Below are 23,790 nucleotides of genomic sequence, written 5' to 3'. Positions count from 1 at the left end.
ATTATTTGACATTTCATCCATCCAACCACCCTTCAGCCTTATCTCAAAAAGGTGATCAAGAGCCGTGACAAAAATATCCCTTAGGGGATTTCAGACCAGTATTTAAAACCATGACTTTATTAAACCGTGAATTTTATTTAATCCTCATAATCTGCCAACCTGACGCCACATTTCTCTAATCCGTCATAATTACTTTCAACCTTTTTTACGGGGCGTAGAGTCTGGATTATTCCGATTCACAGTTTCACCCCAGAATATGTTCTTGCTTAAACACGGCTGTGAGTTTAGCTTCGCAGTGTAGCGTCGCTGCCCATTTTGTGAGTCGATTTGTATGCAAATGTGCAAGAGTTGACTTACATCAAAGCCTGTGTTGGGATCCCAGCCCACGTGTCCAATGTGCCTAAAAGGGAGGGAGAGGGAGAGTGTAAGTCAATACAGGTAGAGAGAAGTTGTAAGACAATACAGAGAGAGAGAGAGAGAGAGAGGAGAGGGAGAGAGGAAGAGCAAGAGCGCGAGAGAGCAAGAATGAGAGCAAGTGAGGGAGAGAGAGAGGGTGTAAGACAATACAGAGAGAGAAGAGACAGAGAAGAGAGGGAGGGAGGGGAAAAGAGAGCGAGAAAATGAGGGAGGGGGAGAGAGAGAGGGGAGAGAGAGCATGAGCAAGTTTGTAAGACAATACATACAGAGGGAGGGAGGGCATCAAAGGGAGACACTTTGATCAAATGCCACATTAATATTGAACGAGTTACAAAAACAGACCTTCGGGTCGATAGAAGTGAAATATGTGCGGAGCAACAAACAGTGTGATGGTGTTCGATCCAGGGAAACATGGTTAATTGAGCCGCTTCTTTTTAAAGAAAAATCTCGACTCCAGTCTACACTGACAAAACGGTGATGGACAGCTGTCTTCCAAGGAGCCTACAACGACATCTTGGACTGTGTTCATCTAAATCCAGTTGATATTAACGCCATTGACCCCGTTCCACCATCCACATATCATACCGACCATTCTATGCTAGGCTGTGCATCATCTTAGATTATGTGGATTAATAATGCTTAATCAAAACCAGTACGCATTAAAGTGCGTGACGGAAGGATGGGACGGGGATAGGCCTGCCTCAGACTAGTGGACCAGTCAAATGCTGTATGAACGTCTGTGGTCGACCCGGCAGGCACTGACATGCAGACACAAATCAGACCATCGAGTCGGGCTTAGAAATACAATTATGTGGAAGTCTGATCCCCGACTCTATAGTTATTTGCACAGTGTACTCCCCCACCCTACTCGCCTCTAATGTCCATTTCTATAACTATAAACGACCCTGTTGTGCACCGACGTATTGAAGCCCATAGACGACATACACAGGCATTGATGTATTCGAAAATGTAAAAGATACAAAAAAAATAGTCATGTTTGCATGCACATCTAAAACCTTCTTGTACATGTAATACATTAGCGTCATTTATCGGAAGTTTTAAACTATATTAGAAAGTATGCGCTGACAAACAATAACCCTACGATTCAGATACAATTCTGTGTAGTGACTGAAAAATCCCCCCCATAGCAGCAGCAGTAGATAAAATCAAAGATTCCGATAAAACAGACCGGCATCCAAACAGAACATGGCGTCCATGGACGGTCTATTTTTCCATGGGAGGGATCTTTCAGTCACTATAATGACTTTTATTGGAGACTTTGGTGACTACTAGCTAACGATATCCAGGCTAGATCGGAAGCCGGTCAATTTTATCCTATTTATTTTGATCTAGCCTACATATCCCGATTGTACGGAGTGAGTATGGATGCTCACTGGAAGTTGCTGGGCGTGCCGATGTCCGCCTTGGTCAGCCTCTTCTTCTTCCCGCCCTTCACCTTCTTCTCCTTCTTGGGGAAGGAGGAGAGCACGATGTTGTTCACCTGGGAGTTGTTATGGTAACGGTGCCCGCCCCCTGGGGCGTTGTGGATCTCGGGGTTCTTGATGTCCACGGTCGCCATCGGCAACGCCGGACCTTTAGTATTCAGACAAGACGGACAGACGGAGGGAAGGAGGACGAGGTTGTTAGGATGAGGTGGGGGAGAGTAGAAGTACAGCTGTACAAGGTGACATATTACACCACCAGGTGTGAGAGTGATGAGCCGTGACAGGCCGTTTGGAAAATCTGCCTCTTCTGACATCACAAGCGGGCATGTCCACCTAGATGTATGACGGATAGATGAGCGACGTTTGCTTCAGCCAACTGGATAGGCTGGTAGACCGATCTATCCAGCGCACATCTAGGTGGACTGGACATGCCTACTTGTGATGTCAGAAGAGGACGATTTTCCTAACGTCGGTATAATATGTCACCTTTAATTTTATTTATTTGTCATCTACCCAAATAGAACCCTTTGGTAAGAATGGTTGTTGGTTTGTCTAACGATGTACCCCAGGTGCATTACAATTAGCGGACCCTTAATTAGTGTTACGAGCGACACCTGTGATGGTCCTAAAGTGTCACCTCTGCGGAAAGGAATAGAAGATCAAAGAGTCTTGAACCTGACTTAAGTTTGCTGTACAGGAAATGGATTCAAAAACAGACGGGTCTGATTAATCATCTCAAATCCTGTAGGAGCTAGACTGATTAATCAATAGCCGAGGAACAAAGAGATTGCAGGAACTTCAGGTCAACGGATATTCTGTTATGTAAACCTTTGCATAATGGTTATACAAATGTTGTTGTTTGAAGAACAGGCCGCTGACCTATATTACTTTTTAAGAGGATGAATAACGTTACGTTAGGTTAGCATTAGGTCATAGTCATAGCGACTTAAATTATGTCACAGAAAATTTGATGATACGTTTAAGATTATTAGAAGATAAGAGATTTTGAGCCGGTTTTAATGGAGAATTTACCAGAAGATCTGTCCAAGATTTAACCCCTGAACTAATTGATAAATCACAAAACAATCACCTACCATCGATATTTAATGTCGGCAAAATGTAGGTGCCATTAATGTGAAATCTTCCAATTTTTCTGCTTAGTATTTGTTAACAAATTGACCCATTTACGTTTACCACAAAGCTAAACAAAGACGATGAAAAAACGTCAAGATAGAATTGGATTATTCTATTATGAAGACCCTTTGTGTATACTGTATAATGTGTTATTTCAATGTTGTCCACCTGAAAGAAAAAGACAAAGAATCTCGCCCTCAAATAGACGATTTTAAGACCAATTGTATATTTAAAAATGGTCCAACACCCAAAACTGTCAATTGAAACAAGGAACCCAAAAAGGGTGAATCCCATCACAAACAAAGAACGTCAATAAAGGAAATATTCAAGGTTTTTCTACCTTTGAGGTTTGGTCAAACTACTAAACGCAGCCATACAAAACACAAAAGTCGTGAACCAAGGTGCACCAACACACTTTCTACAACATAAACGGAACTTCAATTAATGAATCAGACAACAGTACCCGCTGATGGTTTCAAGTTAGCCTGGCACTCTACCCTTTTCTGGATCTACCAACAACCTCACAACAAAAAGAACCTCACCACCTCCACTCACTACCCCGCGCATGCCACTGATCGTCGCAACTCAATGAATGTCTCATCGTAAAATCCAGTTCAATAATTCTTCCAGACTCCCCTTTCTCTTTACTGGCCACGGTGCAAGAGCCGGGTGTTGGACTCACTCACTCACAGAGTGCCGACAGTCCTACAGGTCCGCCTCTACGACCCAGGGGGGGCCATGCAGAAGGTAGGGTGTAGCGTCCACCTACCTCTGGCCACCATCCCTTTAAACCAATCTCTCGCGGGGCTCACCGGCCGTCGACCCATCGCCGGCGAGACCGAGCGACTCCGTTGTTTCCTGGCGCCACATCCGCCCCCCCCTCTGTCGTCCCCCCCGCCGAAGGAAGTGGCCCTGTTGACCTCCAGCAGCATCCTCTTCCCTAACACGCTGTTGCCACGGGGACCGTCGCCGTGGCAATAGGCGAGAGACTGGCAGAGCTCCTCTTGGGGGAGGACAAGGCAACGCAAGGTGGAGAGGCAGCCCCCCGGCCCCAGGGCCTGCCCGGGTACCATCCCCGTCGGGGACGACCTCCCCCCACCCTTAGCCCTCTCGACTCCACCCTCGCACACCAGCTCGTCTGCCGGCGTGGAGAGGAAGGTGGTGCAGAACATCATGGTCGCTGATGGAGATCGGGCATCAGCCAAAAGGGATAAATACTCTAATCCGTCCGGAGTGAGAACGAGAGAAGGCGTCGATTCTGGCTCCTGTTCTCCTGGTTTGAATGCAGGGTGAGGATGTTGGCTGCTGGTTCTAATGTAGGAGTAAGAACAGGAGTCCACATGCAAGATATCCTTTAGATTTGGTTGAGGTTGTGTCCAGTTTGATGTTGTAGACAGCTGGTCTGTGCAGGTGGAGAAATCCTACTTTGTCCTCGGCTGTGATATGCCAGCAGAAGCAGATAAACAAAAAAAAAAAGCCCTATGGTACGACTCCAAACTTGTTATGGAAACACCGCGAGACACAAGTCAGGAGACTGATCTCTGATGGGGCAACACACCCAAAGGCATCTTCTCACATGGTGACTCGGTGAGGTGTCTCGGTTATCCTTGACCTCGCGGGAAGTGTGACGATCCTGACCCCATCTAAAACAAGAAAGCGTTGCTGGGAGATGTTTCGGCCATCTCGGTACCGACTAGGTCTCCTGACCTCCTTTGGTTCCTTCCGTTGGCGTGTGGTTCTCCATGTGACTTAATCTTCTTACTTCTGATTGATGAACTGCATCTTCTCCCCGCGATCTCCTACTCTGTTCGGGTATCTCCGTTTGGTTTAGGTGTCTGGTGTATTTCAGCGGAGAGCTCGTCCAGATTAACGTGATTGGGTCCCAACCCTTCGATTCCCCGCCCACAATATGTCATACCCTTATCTCCAAAACATGCTTTCTCTCACACAAACTCCCCCTTTTTCTCCCTCTCTTCACACACATACACACATACAGAAGATAAATCTAATCCAAGCAAATTATTCTGTGGCTGGAGTTTACGTAACCATTTAAACCGGTCCGCGTGTAATCCCATGTTAATCTGTGAGGTTTCTAAATCATCAAGTATCTATCTCTCCTTTATATGGATATAGGAGAGCGAGATCGAGAATAGATGAGATTAGGGGAAGAGAATACGAAAGGGACAAAAGAGAACACTGAAAACACAATAATAGTTAGGGCTAACAGGAAAGGGTAAACTCCCCTTTTCAGCACAAATTCGAACAAATAAAAAAGGAGGGTGGGGGGGTGTTAATACCATGGTTACGACCCACGCCTACTTTGAGATACTTAACGCTGTCGTTGAGTATTGATATTGTGAGCGATGATGCATATGAGCTGAGTCACACACACCGTATCCAAGAGGTTTAACCCTCTTTGAACACGGATATCAAACGAAGCCTTTCCCAGACGGAGATGCACGTAAAGCTCACCGCCGGTGTCCCTTCGTCGTGACGTAGGAGTATATACTTAAGTAAGTCACAAAACGAACGCCGAAAGGAAGGTTTATAACTAGAGGGCAGAGACTGGCAAACACATAGGACTTGCTGCAGTTTTTGACTTATAATAATGAATAATGGTTTCCCATGTTGATGTTCATACAAGAGATATAAACAGTTACAAAAAAAAAGACCAAAAAATACGAGTTTGGGTCGACTGTCCCTTTAAGAGAAGCCAAGGATCCTGCATAGGAGGATTTGTGCACAGAGACATCGGAGGTGGGAAAGCAAGTTTGCTGAAGGCAGAACCACAGTGTGTGGTAAGGGGAATACCGGAATGCAAATGCCAACCCTTATTCAACCCAAACAAAGTTTAATGCCATGATAAAAAATAGTCGGGCGACGGTGATATAATTCAACAGGGAATTACCCTCTGCGACCAACCAGCAAGATACCAAATACACTGACGCATTGTAACGACGCAGAGTTGTTTGGCGCCATTTGAAAACACGCCAAGAGACTATTTGAATGCAGTCGGTAGATGTTGTTTAATGAGTGCTGAGAGATATATATCTATCTATCTATCTATATAGCAATGGCATTACTATTCATAGTCGGTTAAGTATTTTTATCATTCTCTATACTTACCATTTCGCCTTCACACCTCTTTAGCTCTGCTTTTCCTAATTCCCGACCATTTTTAATAAGGCTACTTTACATAACACCTCTTTCATGCAGAGAAAAGTATGAGCTTATTAAACCACCATGTGTGACAATTATATCATCAACTCCAATAATCCCAAATTATAGCCACCCATATATGGGAGAGAGACAGAGAGAGAGACAGAGACTGAGACAGAGACATAGACAGAGAGAGATTCAGGAAGACACCGAAAGCTTGGGGTAGGTTAAGTAAAACCGGTTACCGTTAAACTCACTATACCACACTTAAATGCTAAATCCACACCAGGCAGCAAACAGGATTATGAGCATTTGGCTGACATACAGGCAGTTGACACCAGGGACATGCTACCTGATGCGATGTGACACTGTCCGAAATCACAACATTCTGCGGATTTTGAAAAGGTACGATGTTGAGATTATAGGTGGATGCCTGATGACTGTTAAACAAGGATTGTCTAATTGAAAAAAATTACTGACTTTGACCTTGAACAGCCTATTGAAATATTGAATCGATGTTCAATCTACTCCATCAACACTGCCATTAATTTAAATTAAGTTTAACAGGTGATTAAAAAAAAGTAACACAAAAGGAGATTCACGCTGGTCCAACATGTCACATTGCTGATTGTGTTGCCTGAAAAGAAACTTGTGCGATTGAGAAGCTTAACTTTCCTTTAACACTCCTCATTTCGGTGAGCAGAAATTGTAATAATAATAATAATGATTCATTCCAATCATTGGCCCGAATTCAAATCTAACTATGCATAGTATTGAATCTATTTAATCATCAATCATTCAAATCATTAACCCAGATAAAATATATGTAAAGATAAGGCGTAGAATAAACATTTCGTGTAAGAAACTGCACCTGACGTCGTTTCACTTATCCCCCAATCTTGTACCATTAAATGCATACGAACGCCCTGCAGCCCCAGAAAAAACACCGTAGACTCTGAGTACGAGAACTTTACAGTGAGCCAGTGAAGGAACCCCAGGTAGTGAAGGTGATAGATTTTGAACAACGTACCATTTGGAGGGTCGCGTCTTTTCTCTGTGAACACAGGACAAAATAATTTTATTGCATCACCGGCGTGGTTACAGGACAGAGGAGTGGTGTTAATGGAGAGGAGGTGAGCGGGGGGGTATTAGCTTGAAGCTTTAGTATTACATGAGCATCATAGGAGGACATTTGGTTATGTTAAAAGGAGGAAGTAGATTGGTTCATCATTGATGCGTTGTCGGTTTGTGAAAGACACGCATCGAGACGGTTTGCGTGGAGAGGCGAGCAAGCAGAAGGAGGATTAATGAGAGTATACGGAAACTGACGAGCATCGTTAAAAGGTTTCTACCCCACAGTCGGACGAGAGGTCAGGCCGCCGACTCATTTCTAACCCAGTAAGTAACAATTCATGTCGACGATGCAGGTCACATAGTAAGCAAAAGGTTGGTCGATCTGAGAGGGCAGACAGTCAGACAGAGAGTAAATAACCGGGGTTTGTCCTCTATGGCAGACGGGGGCGACACAAGCACACACATCGTTTTAGTGCAGCTGTGCGTCGTACCCTGGTGGCGGAGCAGATGTGTAGGAGGAGGGACAACGATGCGATCAGCCGTTGAGGAAGTGAGTAACAGAAGTGGAAGAGATGGCAGCATCGTTTTGAATCAGGCACGAAGAACTGAGATTTGTGGAGACACCTTTTTTGCACAACGTGCACTTTGATATCACATGGAGCCTAGAGAGCTGACCGCACACACACAGTACTATATTAAAATAAAGATCTATCGATCAGAATCGACTACGGATATATCCAGGCAGTTTTAAGCTGTTTGTCCTTAGAAAAATGCTACACAATTCAAATTTAATTTAATCAAAATATTAAATGGTCCAAGATTATTCAGAGATATTAAACTAGAACCAATAGAGGGCTTCCCGTTTTCAACTTCAGGGTTTGGCGTAATGACAAGTATGAACCGCAAATAAGAAAGATTAGATTCAGAAATGTGATTAGGCAGGAATGTTTTTGGAGACGTTAGATTAGTAAACCGAGGCAGATTTTGGAAGGTTTACGGTCGGCTGGAAAAGGTTGTTGTTGTTGGCATAAGCAATGGAGCCGGGCAATAAATAATGTTATTAATAACAACTGTGGACTCAAAATGATTATCGCTGATATACAGGGACATAGCTTGTGTGTAACGCTGTCACTTACAATTTACTAGTTTGATCAAGTAAAAAAAAAATAAAAAATCATATCACAGCTAGTAATTAGCAGTAATTATTGTAAATGAGTGTAGTGCCTCATTTACATTGAATGAGTCAGGTTAAAACCAATGACATTTCATAATCTCATAATATAAACTAAAACATAAAGTGTGAGTTTTGGGCGTTATTTGATGGGTGTCTGAGTACAGTGTGAGGTTTAGACTCGTGATCAGGCGAAGGGCAAGCGTTAGCTAGCGGACGTGAAGGATAATGTTCTCAGCACTCACCAGACTTCCTCTGTCTCCTCCCCACCAGGTCTGTCACCCCGGCCCGGAACCGCTTGGCCTCCTCTTCGCTGGCAAAGTTCAGGCCCACCTGACAGGTCTAGGGAGACACACAAACACACAAAGACACACACGAATCACCTTGGGTCTCTGATTCCAAGGGCTGCTTTGCACGACGGTATTCAAACAAGGTTATTGCTTTGATTTGTTTGTCACACACTTTTCTGTCTCTTTGGAAAAAAATATTCTAAATGCAGTTGCCACAAACACACACACTTTATTATTTTTATAATTATTATATTTTATTTCCCCTACAGACAGTAAGTAGTGCGTTATCAACCGCCCTCATGAAATAAATAAATGTCTAAATGTAGAGGACATCATGTACTTGACTGTACTGAATGACCACTACTGTAATGACTGAGCACTGCAACACACACACACACACACACACACACACACACACACACACACACACACACACACACGGCGTGGCTGTTTCAAATATAAAGTCTTCTTGGTTCTCCTTTCTCTCCTAAACAAGCAGCCTTACCAAGAGGCCATTGGAACAGTCAGGAGCAAAAAAAAAAGATTTAAAATTAAAAAAAAAAATGTACACCACGGCCTCACTACTCTTAAACACATCATTAATGTGAAGCACAAAATTACAAATGTAAAGTACAGGGCTGGAGTCACTCAAATAAATCTTGGACGATGCAAATTCAACCAACTCTACGACGAGCAGTCGATTGCTCGGCGCAAGTCATCTCTAGATAAACCTAAACGGACACAGGGCAATCTGCTCCACCTGCTAGCCCAAAGATCACGTAACTGCCGGTTTAGAGGAAGTCAGTGGGTTTCAGATCCACTCTTAGTCCCAGTCTGACTCGGAGTCTGGTTACTTTAAAGCTTCAATGTAAAGCAGGTCGCATCCCAGACCAGCCATTTCGCGCTGCCTAGGACAGCGTCACGTAGCGGAAAGACAAATTAATACGATGGGGCTGCGATCTGTGCCAAGGTGGCAATTCTGGTATGATCATCCTCAAAGCCTATTGAGTGTTAAACATGAAGGTTGGCGGAGAATCGCAGACGACATGAAAACCAATAACCAATGAGAACGTGTTCGAACAAGTGCATATCGACCCTTCAATCGACCACAACATGACAGCCCTAATATAGCATGACCTTATTAATATAAAAAACGACATCAATACTGTGAAACACTAAATCAATACTGTAAACTTGTAAAGCATGACCTCATTAATGAAAAACACTACATCATTACTGTGAAACAATCAATCATTACTGAAGGTCAATCTGAACTAAACATGAGAAATTTCCCAACGAGCGAGTGGGCATGTTGTTCCCATCGTGTGAAATCAGGACCATGGAGTTGAGCTGCTTCGTATTTTTCTTTTCACTGTATTTTGCGCCCCAACTTCTTTCTACTTCCTACTCTTTTGTTGATATTGAGGATACATCTACATAAAAGGCAGTATATTGACATCACCACAAAAAGAGTCAGCTTTAGGGTGTTCAGCTGCCATCTTTGATGAGTTGTGACCAAAATTCTGCTACTACAGCTGCATACATTTTGCGTCACGTCCTGCTTCATACACGCTCTACCCAGGCGCCACCCCGCACCGAACGTACACAGAGTATCTCCGATATGTGTGAACATGTCTGATGCGGCTTATCTCCTGCTGTGTGTCATGTGTGAAAGGGCGACCCCATATCATCCGAGTTAATCCGGAGATTGTGTGTGAATGGCCTGCAGGAGAGTTGGAGATAAACGAGAAAACACGCCACTTACGTCCCCGGGAAACGTGATAAAGTAGGACTTGGATGTGTTGAAGGTGAAATTGTTGTACAGCTCCTGTTCGAAGGTCATCTTGGCCTCCTGTGGACGGAAGAATGACACGATGAATGGCCAATCGACCGACAAAACGTGCTCTCCCCTAACAACAAAAATTTGTTCATTCACGTTTTATTTCGAACGTTCATATGGTTGTCGAACAAGAATTTAAATTGCGAAATTTAAGAATTACATTGGCATCTGAGAGATTTTATTCTTTGACCCATGAACTGGTCCTGCCTAGCTCAACTGGTACAGGGTGGAATTGTCACTGCCATTGGTAGAGCATCCCTATGCTAGTGTAGTGGCTAACCAGGAATAGTACTTTAGCACCATCACTGCTAGACGCATGTTATACGACACTCTACATAGAAAGTAAACCGGCGATATGACTTAAAGCAGTGGTTCTCAAATTGGGGTACACCTAGGGGTACTTTGGCATCCTGCCAAAAAGACACCCTGAGCAAGTTTCAATTCTGAAAGCTAGACAATAGAAAACCAAGAACAAGGAAAAATGGTTGAAACGTAAAACAAGGAGAAATTAAACCAAGGGGAAAGGAGAATCCGTGAAAAAGAAAGTGAATCCAGAATAGGAAGAAAAGGAAAAAAAGGAAGAAAACTTCTTAGACGTACACTAGTAGAAAAAGTTAGAGAACCACTGTCTTATGGCTGCTACAGAATACACGATTTAACATGTCACACTAAGCGATCACAGAGCCAGGAAATTGGGCCTTGTCTCGTCGGAAGACTGGCCACACTACAAGATTCGAGAGTGCGATGCTCTAGAAACGTTCCATACTGAAATGGTTTTGATAAACAGTTGTTGTCATGGTTACGTGACAAAGATTCCATGTGTCCACCTAGATGTGTGACGGATAGAATAGCAACGTTTACTACAGTCCACTGGGTAGGCTGGTAGACTGATCTATCCGGCACACATCTAGGTGGACACGCCCACTTATGATGTCATAAGTAGGGATCGACCGATACCGATGTTTTAGGGCCGATAAGATACCGATATTTTTTTCATCAGCCTTAGCCGATACGCCGATACCGATTTTCTTGAGCTGATTTTTTTTTTTTTTTTTAATGAACATTTATTTAACTTCAATATAAAAAACAATGTTTAACAAATAGTAAAAACAGGTGAAGTAGAACAAGTAAGAACAAGTAGATGAACAATATTTAACCAATATTAATAACAGGTGAGGTAGAACAAGTAAAAAAATAAAATAAAAAAATCGGCGAAAATCAGCCGCGTATCGGCCGATACACGTAAAAAGCGCGAATATCGGCCGACCGATATATCGGTCGATCCCTAGTCATAAGGGGCCCATTTTCAAAACGGCTTGTAAGGCTAATCACACTCACACCTGGTGGCATGTCATGGGACCTTTAAAGCATGCAACTATAGTCATAAACATTCGGTTCGTCCCAAACCGCTAAAGGTGACGGTGGTCTCAGCCTCCTGGAGGTTCACCAGGAGAAGGACCCACCTTGAGGTCAAAGACCCTGATGAAGTAGGACCTCATGGGGTTGTCCTTCACCAGACAGGCCACGCCACAACTCCTCTTGGTCCAGTTGGAGCCCCGTTCCGCGGTGTAGACCTGGACCACCGCAGAGGCCAGCGCCTGGAGAAACATTGGAGGAACACATGGAGGTTCAAAGGTCAACGTCTACAGAACCATCAATGAAAGAGCAGGCTGGTACACCACTGGTTAGTGACGATGGGCTCCCGGCCTGGACATGAACCCAACGTCTGCACTCACACCTGGAGGCGTCCTTGGGCAAGAAGCCCCAAATCACACCTGCTCATTCATGACTAAGCGCCTTTATTACATTATGCAATGGCCACTTAAGGACAGTAAACATTAGGGGTGGGAAAAATGTTAAATTTTTCGATGCATCGCGATTCTCCCTAGAACGATTCCGTCTCTTAATAATCTGAAGTTTTTATCTTTTATTTTTTTATTCGTTCGCCTGCTACAACATTCTGTTCGTCAGATGGATATTTTTTTAATTATTTAATTTATCTTCAGTGTATATTGGCCAATCTGATTTGTCTTGACACGATTGCGATTCAGTTTACACATAGCATCCCCTCAAACTCACAGCAAGACACAAGAACTCCTAATTCAAGAGCATTTTTTTCTTTAATGACATAGAAAAGAAAGATTAGAAAGAAAAGAAAACTGAAACCTATTTTTTACATACTTCCGTATTGTGTTGTAATGAAAGCTGCATTGATTATTGCATTGTTCATAGAAAGTCATATTTGTGACAAAGCTTTTTCTCTAATAAAATATTAGATAACTTAATTAATCTGTTGATGTCTTTAGTGATCATCACAAAAGTAGGAAGTGATTAGCAAACCCTGAGTAGCAAACTCAGATGTATGCATATTTTTTTGAAAATCCCGCATGGAAATGTACATAAAAAAATTTGTTGCATCGATAAATGTTTTAGAATCGAATCGTTGACCTCATAATCGGAATTGAATCGTGAGGTGCCAGGAGATTCCCACCCCTAGTAAACATGAGTATCAGAAAAAAATTGTACTATTTTTGGATTTATTCTCTAATATACTTCATAGGATATAAATCAACCAATGGTATTAAAGTTGTTACCATAGCATTTAGCAGTGGTTGGGGTCACAATGGGTCGCATTAGCAAACAAACATGCAGCCAATGTGGATGTGTTCTGTGAGGCATAATAATAACCTGGCTGTAGGAAACACTGGTTGTGCTTCCAATATGCAAACAGTAACACCATTGGTAGCTTTGTTTGAGCCACATACAACGGCTAGCTGTTTAGACACGGTGGAGTTGACAATACAATTACATTTCAATGAAACAAATATTTGCGGTTACGAAGTATTCATGGGTGCCGCCAAATGCACGTTAAAACTAGAACAAATGTGTTGACAACTGCAGCTGAACCTGATGAGGCACTCGTTTAAAGTACAAAGGGTGTTCCGTCCTCATCACAGCACAGGTGAGTCACATGTCTGAGAAAATACCTGCTTCAGCAAGTGACCACAGTCAGTCAGCTGGTGAAAAATAACTAACCGACTGTTAAGATCAATGAAAGGCAAGCCCTGGACATTGAACCAATCCTGATAGTTTTATATGGCGGCATGTGGCTCAGAAGGGAGAGCTGGTTGGCTGGTAACCGGAAGGTTGCTAGTTTGATTCCGGGCTCCTCCTAGTGTCGAGTGAGTGTCGAGGTGTCCCTGAGCAAGACGCCTCACCCTAAATGCTCTCGACGAGCGGCCTGTCGCCTTGCATGACGGACACCGCAGTCGGTGTGTGAACGTGTGTGTGCAATGAATGGTTGAATGTTAGGCAATGTTGTAAAAGCGCTTTGAGTGGTCACTGGTTAGGAAAGCGTGATATAAATAAAGTCCATTTATCATATGCAAGCCGCCCTTGCCGACTTCTTGCCTCTTGTGCCAGCACCAAGACACCCCATTACCATTCAGTGATTCAGCCGATGCTTCCCTGAGAGCCGCATACAGTGGACTCAGATACGGGTCATTTAAGGAGCACGTTCGGGTTCGGCATCATGCCAGGTAGCCACTCCAATCTCCTGCCCACTAATCAAGGTATAATTAATACTACTTTACAGAACACATTGACTCGTGTCTCGACCAAGAGTTGTAGAAACGCACAGGATTCCCGTTGCTCCAGATAATGGTCGACCTCCCCCACCCCCTGTCCATCTGTCTCTGGCCACAGGCGGTTGTGAATCATTGATGAGGCAACATGTCATTTCATGGATACTAACAAGCGAGGAGAGCAGGAGGTCTGTGCACAAGCCTGTACGTCGGTACATCAGTTACAACCCTTTTGTCTGCCGCCGTGTCCAATGCAGAAGTGGTACTCCTTCTCAGGGACAGCGTTCAGTCAATGCGCTATCAGCTGACAAAATCCACACCTGCCATGTTACTATGGTCGCACATGCCAAGAATGAAGCTTCAGTCCTGGCACGGAGCTGAATATAATCGTCAATGAAGTCGCCTGCATTCAGAGGAGTGGTGATTGCCCGAGTGTGCTGAAGTGAGAGAAACATCACCCCCTATGACATTGCAAAACGGTGGCTGACGGTGAAGAAAATGAGACCTGTCCGTCCTTAATGTCTAAATGGAAAGAGTTCACACCACCAAAAAGCTGAAAAATGTGGTAGAGGCGAGGCCGTCCAAATTAGTCACAAGGAAATAATAAGGGAGAAGACACTATGACGCGCATAGTTTAAATATTCCAGATCCACTTCTTGGAATGCATTCCAATTCCATGATCAATTATTATTTCACTTCATAAACACGTAAAGATACAAACTGGTACCAGTGACCCGAATCTTAAATTGCCGTGCGCGAGTGCGGTCAACAGAGAGTATAACAAAAGGAGTACAGGAAACTAATGTATTTGGCTCCCACAGGGTCTAACTGGAAAGGGAACTGGTGTGATGGGGTCTACTATGTCACTGGGGGGAATAGTCAAGAAATAAAAAAACATAGAAGATGAGTTGGACTTTTTGCCTGGGCTATTTGTGGTTCAATAGCATTGACATTTAGATGGCACATCTCAGCTTAGTAGAACAACCCTATAGCTTTAAAAATATCCACATCTAAATGGATCGACCCCCACTTTGTTGACTCTCTCCCTTTGAGTCACACTTTTAGCAAACCCCTCACGTAATCTATGGGCCTTCCAAGCGGATGAGTGAGACGCCATTGAGTCCTGCTCCGACAGTCACTTAGTTGACTGACGGGAGGAAGGAAGGCCAGGAATGTCATGACAATGACATCATCTCTTCGGGGGTGTAGCCTGTAGAGTGCACCATTCATTACATTTGTGTTCGTTGGCATGACTAGAGCCTTTCTGCAATATATCAGTTTGGAGCATGAATGCTTCACTCAACCAAAATATAAGTTGTAGAAAGCAGAAGTAATTATTAATATTAAGTCATTTGATTATGGTGACCATTGAATGGAAAAGTCGAATAAACTCAGTATGAATGCATGATATACTTGCCTATAAATATTAGAGTAATGTCCCGAGCAAAGAAAAAAATGTAAAACAAATTTGCCCTTCCCGACTGGCCTATGGAGTACAATAACACAAATTTTTAGCATACCTCTATTGTACAACAACACTAGTGCGCCAATATATCAGTGCATTCCACATTGTAATAATAATAATAATAATAATAATAAATGAAATTTATATAGCGCTTGTAAGGACACCACATCATGTGTGAAGCCAATTTTGCTGCTCTTGATGTGAGCATCTCAAAAATCGGCATCCCTATGACAGACACTTTCACTACGCCAAGATGTCCACGCCAATTGCCTTTCATCACCCTACTCTTAACCAGTCAACCGTCAACTGACAATAATTTTCCTAGCATTAGCCGATGACTCAGCGTTCTCCATGAAACCTCAAGGCACCACACCTTATGGGAGGTGGAGAGGAGCTAGGTTAGCCAAACAGCTAGGATGTGTGAAGAATGTCTTTGGAATCTACTAGTGCTGCAGTGTATGCTGATGAGTAGTGGGAGCAGTTTGGGCGTCGCTTTCTCACCCCTCACGGAGGAGTGAATCATCGTTCTGTGAAGCACACTCTGTTTTACAGGTGCAATACAAAGTATTTAGAATTGCTACGGTTTCAATCACGATCTTTGAAATACAGTCTCAAAGAGGAACGCAACTAAACATGCTAAATAATTCCTAGGAACATTTCAAAATGTTTAGAAAAGGTCATTTAAATCACCGTAAACTAGCTATGAATGCTAAACCCTCTTTCACTTGCATCTCGAATGACTTCCTGGAGAATGGCAGGGAACCTTTTTACAACCTCCTCTATGATACGGTCCAACGCGGTTCACAGGCAAAAGTACAGTGATGAGAGGCCAAAAGATCTGAGTCGCGCTGGTTTATAAGACTCATACTGAGGGTCTTACTTCCAACGCCTTTTAACTCTCAATTAGTAACTCGTTAACCCCAGATGAAAGGCAGAGTGAGCGCACAACACTACTAGTCACAAGGCTGCAGAGACTGGGAAGTATTCGGTCCGCATCCGTACCCCAAGGGGTTTGCTCTTTTGATTGGCCAGATGCTTTTAGGACATCATGCTGGGATTCTCTAGAGGACACTTCTATGGAAAACAAGCCCAGTCTATGTTTATAAGTAGCTATGAAAAGAAAAGGCCTGGAATATGTCAAGTCTAATAGAATGACACCAAGATCTGTAATCTAAATGACATTAAATAAAGTTTTAGAATATAGACAAAAAAAATCCTTAGCCAATTTGGTAGACACTGTATGAATCACAAAAGGCTGAGAATTGAGCATATTCATGTTGCCCCATAACCATTCAAGTCGGCCCGGCTACATTTCTTGCGATGATGATGCGGCTCTTAAGAGCTGTGCGTTTCCCCTTTAAGAGACGGCCCCCTGTTTCTGCTGCCTGGGGCCGCCCCATCTACCCTATGAGCTCTGATTGCTCCCGACAGGACCAAAGGCCGCGGGGTGAAGAGCGCCTGCTTATGAGGTCATCAAAGCCCGACACGTGGCGTGCCGGCCCTGACCCGACTAGTCCTAGCGATCCAGTCCTCGTTACGACCACTCCCTCTTGATGAATCTCTGTCCATACACCTTAATCCCTGTCTGTGGACATCGCTGATCCCTCATACAATAACCCACTTGTTTTTCCCCCCAGACATGTACATCCCAAAACCTCTTAATACCCAGTCCAGCTCGACAAAGACAATACCCCTCGCAGACAACGTTGCCTGTTCAATTATTAAACTAACCAACTCCACAGTGTGTTCAGCCCAGAATAAACGACTCCTTGTTTCCCCTTTATATTTGCCAAAAAGGCAACCTTGAGCATGAGTATATGAGCATATGTACTGTAAACAGAAGGTGAGGAGAGAAAAAAAAGGCAAGAGAAGGATAGAAAAAAGCTCAGGAGTGATTACGTCAGTGACTTGGCAAGATCCTCAACAGAAGCAATCTGTTCCCCTCCCACAACTCCATGGGGGGATTACATCTTTGACGAATCAGGCAATAAATAGTCGGGCTGGTTATATTTAAGGGCCGAACTTGGGAGAATAATGAGGGGCAGGATAGTGTTAATGGGTAACGCTTGATGCCCTAACCTCTACTAACCTGCTCCCTAACGGCTTCTAAATCTAAATGTTCCTGAAAGTCACTTTGGAAAAACGCAGCTGCTAAACGGCTAAATTGTAGGCCACAGTAGAAACGGGAGCAAAGAAGAACAGCCGGGCAAGCAAGAAAAAGAAAAAAGGGTATCTGGAAGGTGAAAATAGGAGGGAAAGAAGAGTCATGTTCCACCACTCCAGCAGAATTCACCCAAGGAGGTCGGCCAGGGAACTTCCTGTATGAGGGGACTGCTGATCAGGCAGTACACACACACACACACACACACACACACACACACACACACACACACACACACACACACACACACACACACACACACACACACACACACACACACACACACACACACACACACACACACACACACACACTCGCTTCCAAATTGTGCCCAGTCAGTGAGCGTTTGCTGATGGCTAAAACAGCACAAGGAATAGCAATGAGAATCCCTCAATCGCCCGCTCCCTTTTGGCTACAAAAATCACATAAAAACCAAACCCCACTGTCTCTGTGAAGTTGAATCCATTTGCTACAGAACCTAGACTTCTACTCTAGGTTAACTTAGAGGGCACGCCTATGCCCATGTCAGAGTATTTAACATTTATCAGATTTGTTGATTTTTATACCCAATCATGATTGGTTTGATACCTAAAGTCCAAAAGCTGCATTTATGTGTTGAGGAAAATGAATACTTTTAAAATCAACAATCAAAATGCTCAAAAGGTTTTGGCATCAGATTTATGTCGAGAGAGAAAAATGGTGTATTGCAACGACAATGTAATTCAAAGCAGCCTGACTTGGCGACCAAGCAGGCGTCCGCTGTGGGGCTGCCACGCTAGGCTATAATCACCAGCAGAATTGACTATCAACACGATCATTAGCAGGCTGCCCTGTGGGCAATAGACGGTCATCGATCCTGTGACAACAAAGGCAGACAACAACTCACAAAACCCTCTGGGTATCTTTAGGTAAGCAGGAGCCCTTAAGGTAAACCTAGGAAAATATTACAGTGCATCCACATGAAGGACAAGGGAACTTTTTCCTAGGTTGCATCGGTGCCAGCTAAAATATAAATAAGAAATTAAAATCTATTGTGGTGACATTTCCAAAGGGGTGTGACACCACGCAGACATTAGTTGACGTTTTTTTTATCCCATTTACATTCCCGGTTCAATGGTGCAAACACATGTTTTATTTGAATAAGGCTTTAAAAGGTGTAGTCTATAGTACCACAAATAAGTGCCGACTGAAGGAACTCAAAGGCTTTCGCATCCACTTTTGGTGGATCTGAAAGCGCTTTACATTCAGGGCAGAGCTGCAGCGTGAAGCGGGGTCGCACACCAGACTAGTGCCAGACCACATAGTAGAAGATAGTACTTAGCATTGTGTGGCATCTTATCAAAGCTATCTTGTTGTACGCAGGGAATGGGTTAACCTAGCAATTGTAAATGCTTAGCACTTGTTTCTATGAATATCTTCACCGTACCGACAGCGATATATTGTTTCTCTTTCTTCTGACAAATGTATTTATTGTAAGTCTCTTTGGATAAACTAGTCTGCTTAATGCTCTACATGTACATGCAAATAGAGAGGGTAGAGCGAACGCATTAGAAGGTTCTACTTTAGGTCTTGTTCTTTGTTTAATAGGATGCCTGGTGATAAAACAGGCCTATCATCAACTGTATTGCAATAATAACCCCTTCTAAAGTAAATATGCACTGCAGCACCAACCAAACACAGTTGGTGCAGTGCATCCTGCAAATGTACCCCGTTGACTCTCACAAATGGTCCTCTCCTAACTCTCACACACATGCACACAATCACACACATGCATTCATGCGTGCAGTTACACAGCCAAGTCAAGGATTGTCAGGAATTTTCTGGCTATAGCCGGCCTGGGTCACATGGTGTACGACTTGTCAGCCGAGTACCTGAGTGATAACGTCACCAGGAAGTGTAACACAGACACACCTTCCTGCCTTTGGGGGCACAGGGAAAGTCTATGCAATGGCCTTGCAGCATAGCTAGTTAAGACGCTTACATTGACGTTAAACAATTAGGTTAAGTCATGTATTCATTACGTGCTGCAGCCCAACGCTAGACGATATGATTAAGTCAAGACACTTGATTCATTTGACTGTGTTGTCTGCTTCTCTTTCTTCTTGATCCTATCCTGCTAAACTAGTACATGAAAGTAACAGGGTAAGGGGTTTGATTTCTTCTTTGGCCGACCATGCCAAGAACGAACACACTCACGGCATTGCAGGACAAATTGGAGAAAAGCATTCACAAAATGGCATCTATTTAACTTCAGCCTCCATGTCAACTGAAATGTCAGTACAGCACACCACGTTTTTGCTTACTAAACCTCTCGCCAGTCGTGAATCAACAGATGTGACAACAAGTTTGCTCAGCCGCAGCTGCTAGGACACACAACAGTGGCTGGTTTTATTCACCTACGAAGCAGGAGAAAGGTTATAGAAATTCAAAGATTATGGACTTTGCATTTCCCTCCATGACTTCATGTGATTGAACAAAGTGAGGCCGATGTGGTCCATGAGGAAGGGGCTATCGCACATCCTTGATGCATATCTGCTTTTCAGAGTCCACCATCATGATCACGAAGAGGAAGTGGGACAAGAAGCAGTAAAAGGGAAAGTCTTGCACTGTGCATCATTGTGTACTGTGAACACAGGTAGAAACAAATGAGTCATCACCCTCCCGGTACCTCGTAACAAGTGGTGTGTGTATCGCGCCCATACATAACGTGATACCATTTATAGAATTTGTGACCGATTTATTCCCAACCAAAACAGAAGCACTCCACACTGTCGGCCATTAGCATTACAATGTTGAGATTGATTTTGTCAGCAGCATAACAGAACTTGATAAAGTGTAGTATACTATAGAAACGTTTATCCAAAGCATGTACAGAATATAGTTAGACGTCTTGCTGAGGGATTCCTCCACTTTACACTGCGAACAAGGAGGAACTAATCGAGCAAGGAGACTACCGTACTAGACACTACCCAAGGTACTATAGCCCACCTTCAGAAGCTGAAGGGGGAAAAGAGGCAGCGAGCAAGAGGACTGATGCATCTTTTTTAATGAAGATGGCAAGCAAACATGAAACCAAGAGAAAACATACACCTTGGGACTTTGATAGCTCAACCAGCTAGGTGCGCTTAACACGTAGCCATAGCGCCATGTAGCAGCACAGGTTTGATTCCCACCAGTGGACCTATGCTACAGCCTCCACTTCAACCAGGATTCCGGTCTCTCTTCATTGTCCAGTACATAAAAAGGCACAAAATTAGCCCTAGAATCTTTAAACTCATTGGCTAATGGCAGTCATAATGACAACATTATGAATCGAAGTCTTCATGTCTGTAGGGATAGTAATAGCTTGATTGATCAGCGTGGTATGCATCAGCAAAAGCTGTTACGCAACTGCAGCGTTTATAGACGACTAGTTAGATCGATTCCCCCCAAGAGGCATGTCGTTATGCACAAAATAAAACTTCAACAAGCAATTCTAAACACCTTACAGAGTGTCGGCTATATTATCCAAGGCATGGTGTTCAATCGTGACAGAGAAGCTGGTCCTGGTGGAGTTCCAGGATTCCTAGTTGACATGGAATGTCCAAAACACAAGACATTCTGCATGTACACACAACCCGCCAATGGTTGTCCTATGTTGTTTTCAACATGCAAACATGCAAAAATAAAGCTACACTGTTTATGGGGTTTAGGTCTTTAATCCTAAGTCTCAAGTGTTGGTGAGAGCCCAGAACAGGGAATTCCTGACTTGTTTCAGGTATGTCCAGCTTCCCAGACATACAAACATGCATTCCTTACCTCCACGCATAGTCAATGTCCGAGCGGGGATTCGAACCCACTTTCTCGCTCTTCCTGAGTAACCCTGACCCAGTGCTATTAAATGATCAGACTTCATATACCTCAAAAATACACCCCAGGACGAATCAAAGCTTCACCTCACGTACGGCGACTACCGCACCTGGGGACTGGGGAGCCTCTCTCTACTGGGCCGGATAACTGGGGGACGGGAGCCTCTAACTGGGCCGGACAACAGGGGGACAGGAGCCTCTACTGGGCCGGAGCACCAGGGGACTGGAGACTCTACAGGACCGGACCACCCAGGACTGGGCCGGAGCAGGCGGCGATGTGGTGCATAAAGACCCGGGGACGGGAGCCTCTACCGGGCCAGAATTGGTGGCGGTGCGGTACGGTCCATTCGGGATCACTTACCATGCATTTCCTGCCGAGGTGGTTGAAGAGACATTCGTTCTCCTGTGGTGTCAGGAGAATGGACCCCGCGCTGGGTTGCCGCCGTTGCGACGGGTGTCCGCTCATGGTGGATGGGGTGATTAATGCAAGTTTTCAATCCGACGTGGAAGTCAATAGACCAAACCCCCAGATAAAAGATAAATAAACAAGCCTCCTGTTCCGGTCATTCGGGCCTTCCGACAGGACTCCTCGCACTGACGGGACTCGGGTCGGGTTCGTGATTTCCCCCCCCCCCCCCGCCGCGGTTCTGCAGGATCCTCGGTGTCGAAATGAACGTGCGGTTAGGTGAAAGCAGTACTATGTCCCGTTTGTCTCTGAAATGCTGTGGAAAACTGCGGTGTCAGTCTCCTGAAGACGGAAAACAGGTAACTTTTCCTTGGGAGTCCGGCCGCCTCAGAGCCGAGCTACTTCCATTCAACATGGCAGTGCATGGACGATACCACTGTGTCTGGGAAGGATAGGGGGGGTCGGTCCTCGGTGCTGTCCTAGATGATCAGAAATCCTGTTTCCTGAGACCCTTTGAATAAATAAAAGCATTTAATCATGTAATGAGATATTCTGAAAATTAATGTATAACCGTTTGTGGTGGAAAATAATGAAGTGGGTTATGTCGAGTTTTTTTTCCACATACCCCAAGTATGGGATGGATGGTACGTTCTTAAACGGCCCGTAGTTTTGTCCATGACTGGAATGTGTGTGTGTGTGTGTGTGTGTGTGTGTGTGTGTGTGTGTGTGTGTGTGTGTGTGTGTGTGTGTGTGTGTGTGTGTGTGTGTGTGTGTGTGTGCGTGCGTGTTTGTGTACGCGCACAGAGTGGAAAGATAAGGGGGGGGGGGGGGGGGGGGGGGGATATAACAGATTTTTTTGGTCGTGGGAGAAAATTATGTTAAGTGTCTTGCAACTGGAAGCCTCTCAAGACGCTTTAAGGCGATGTCACCAGTAGCCCCTAAAAGTCAAATCTATCCCTACTTATAACTTTCAGTGGCATTATTTACATGGTTTTCATTCCATGTAGGGTTGTCCATCAGGTTGGTTCCTTGGCAGCCCACATATAGGAGATGATGTAAGGTTCCCTCTCTGCTCCACTTATGACATTTCAACTCAGGCCAACAAGATTGCAAATACACCTGCAATTAGCGTAAGCCTATGTAGCAGAATGTTTTAACTTGGTAGTTTAGCGCACACCATTGTGTGTACAAGTATGTGTAACATATTTCCATTGGAAATTACAATCTAAGACCATTTGAATGCAGCCTGTGATCCAAATAGGCTCTGGTTTCAGAGTTCAAGCTTCCCCAACCTGAGAAAGTCAGACATTACATCATAGCAACAAAAACATTGCAGCATAGTGGTCACATTAATTATTTATTCATTTTAGGCTTTTATCCAGTGAACGCAGAGACAGATGATGAAGGATTAGACTGTGAATACAGAGACAGATCATTAAGGAGCAGGTAGCGGGTTAGACGGTGAATACATAGACAGATGATGGAGGATTAGACTGTGAATACAGAGACAGATCATTAAGGAGCAGGTAGGGGGTTAGACGGTGAATACATAGACAGATGAAGGATTTAAAAGTGAATACAGAGAGACAGATCCTTGAGGAGCAGGTGGGGGTTGACAGACAGATCATTAAGGAGCAGGTAGCGGGTTAGACGCTGAATACATAGACAGATGATGGAGGGTTAGACTGTGAATACAGAGACAGATCATTAAGGAGCAGGTAGGGGGTTAGACGGTGAATACATAGACAGATGATGAAGGGTTTTAAAGTGAATACAGAGAGACAGATCATTGAGGT

At 44.1% G+C, this 23,790-nt stretch overlaps 1 protein-coding gene across 3 annotated transcripts in view; it reads right to left on the bottom strand.

Moving 5' to 3' along the window:
* Positions 1–22,430, bottom strand: part of LOC115532085 (neural Wiskott-Aldrich syndrome protein) — a 29,641-nt gene extending 7,211 nt beyond the window's left edge. Inside the window, exons 1-7 of one of the 3 annotated variants that reach the window (XM_030341581.1) lie at positions 21,950–22,429; positions 11,994–12,128; positions 10,456–10,542; positions 8,646–8,742; positions 7,186–7,209; positions 1,812–2,010; positions 358–400 (exon numbers count right to left, since the gene is read on the bottom strand). In XM_030341581.1, the coding sequence (XP_030197441.1) occupies positions 358–400; positions 1,812–2,010; positions 7,186–7,209; positions 8,646–8,742; positions 10,456–10,542; positions 11,994–12,128; positions 21,950–22,054 (690 nt within the window). In that variant the 5' untranslated portion in view covers positions 22,055–22,429. Of the gene's footprint in view, positions 1–357; positions 401–1,811; positions 2,011–3,765; positions 7,162–7,185; positions 7,210–8,645; positions 8,743–10,455; positions 10,543–11,993; positions 12,129–21,949 lie in introns of those variants that run through there. The other 2 variants (XM_030341582.1, XM_030341583.1) reach the window with 2 other exon arrangements.
* Positions 22,431–23,790: the final 1,360 nt, after the last annotated feature.

The sequence above is a fragment of the Gadus morhua genome, chromosome 19, assembly GCF_902167405.1.
Source record: "Gadus morhua chromosome 19, gadMor3.0, whole genome shotgun sequence".
Lineage (NCBI taxonomy): Eukaryota > Metazoa > Chordata > Actinopteri > Gadiformes > Gadidae > Gadus > Gadus morhua.
Note: the sequence above shows the minus strand (reverse complement) of the source record. Positions and strands in the feature narration are given on the sequence as shown.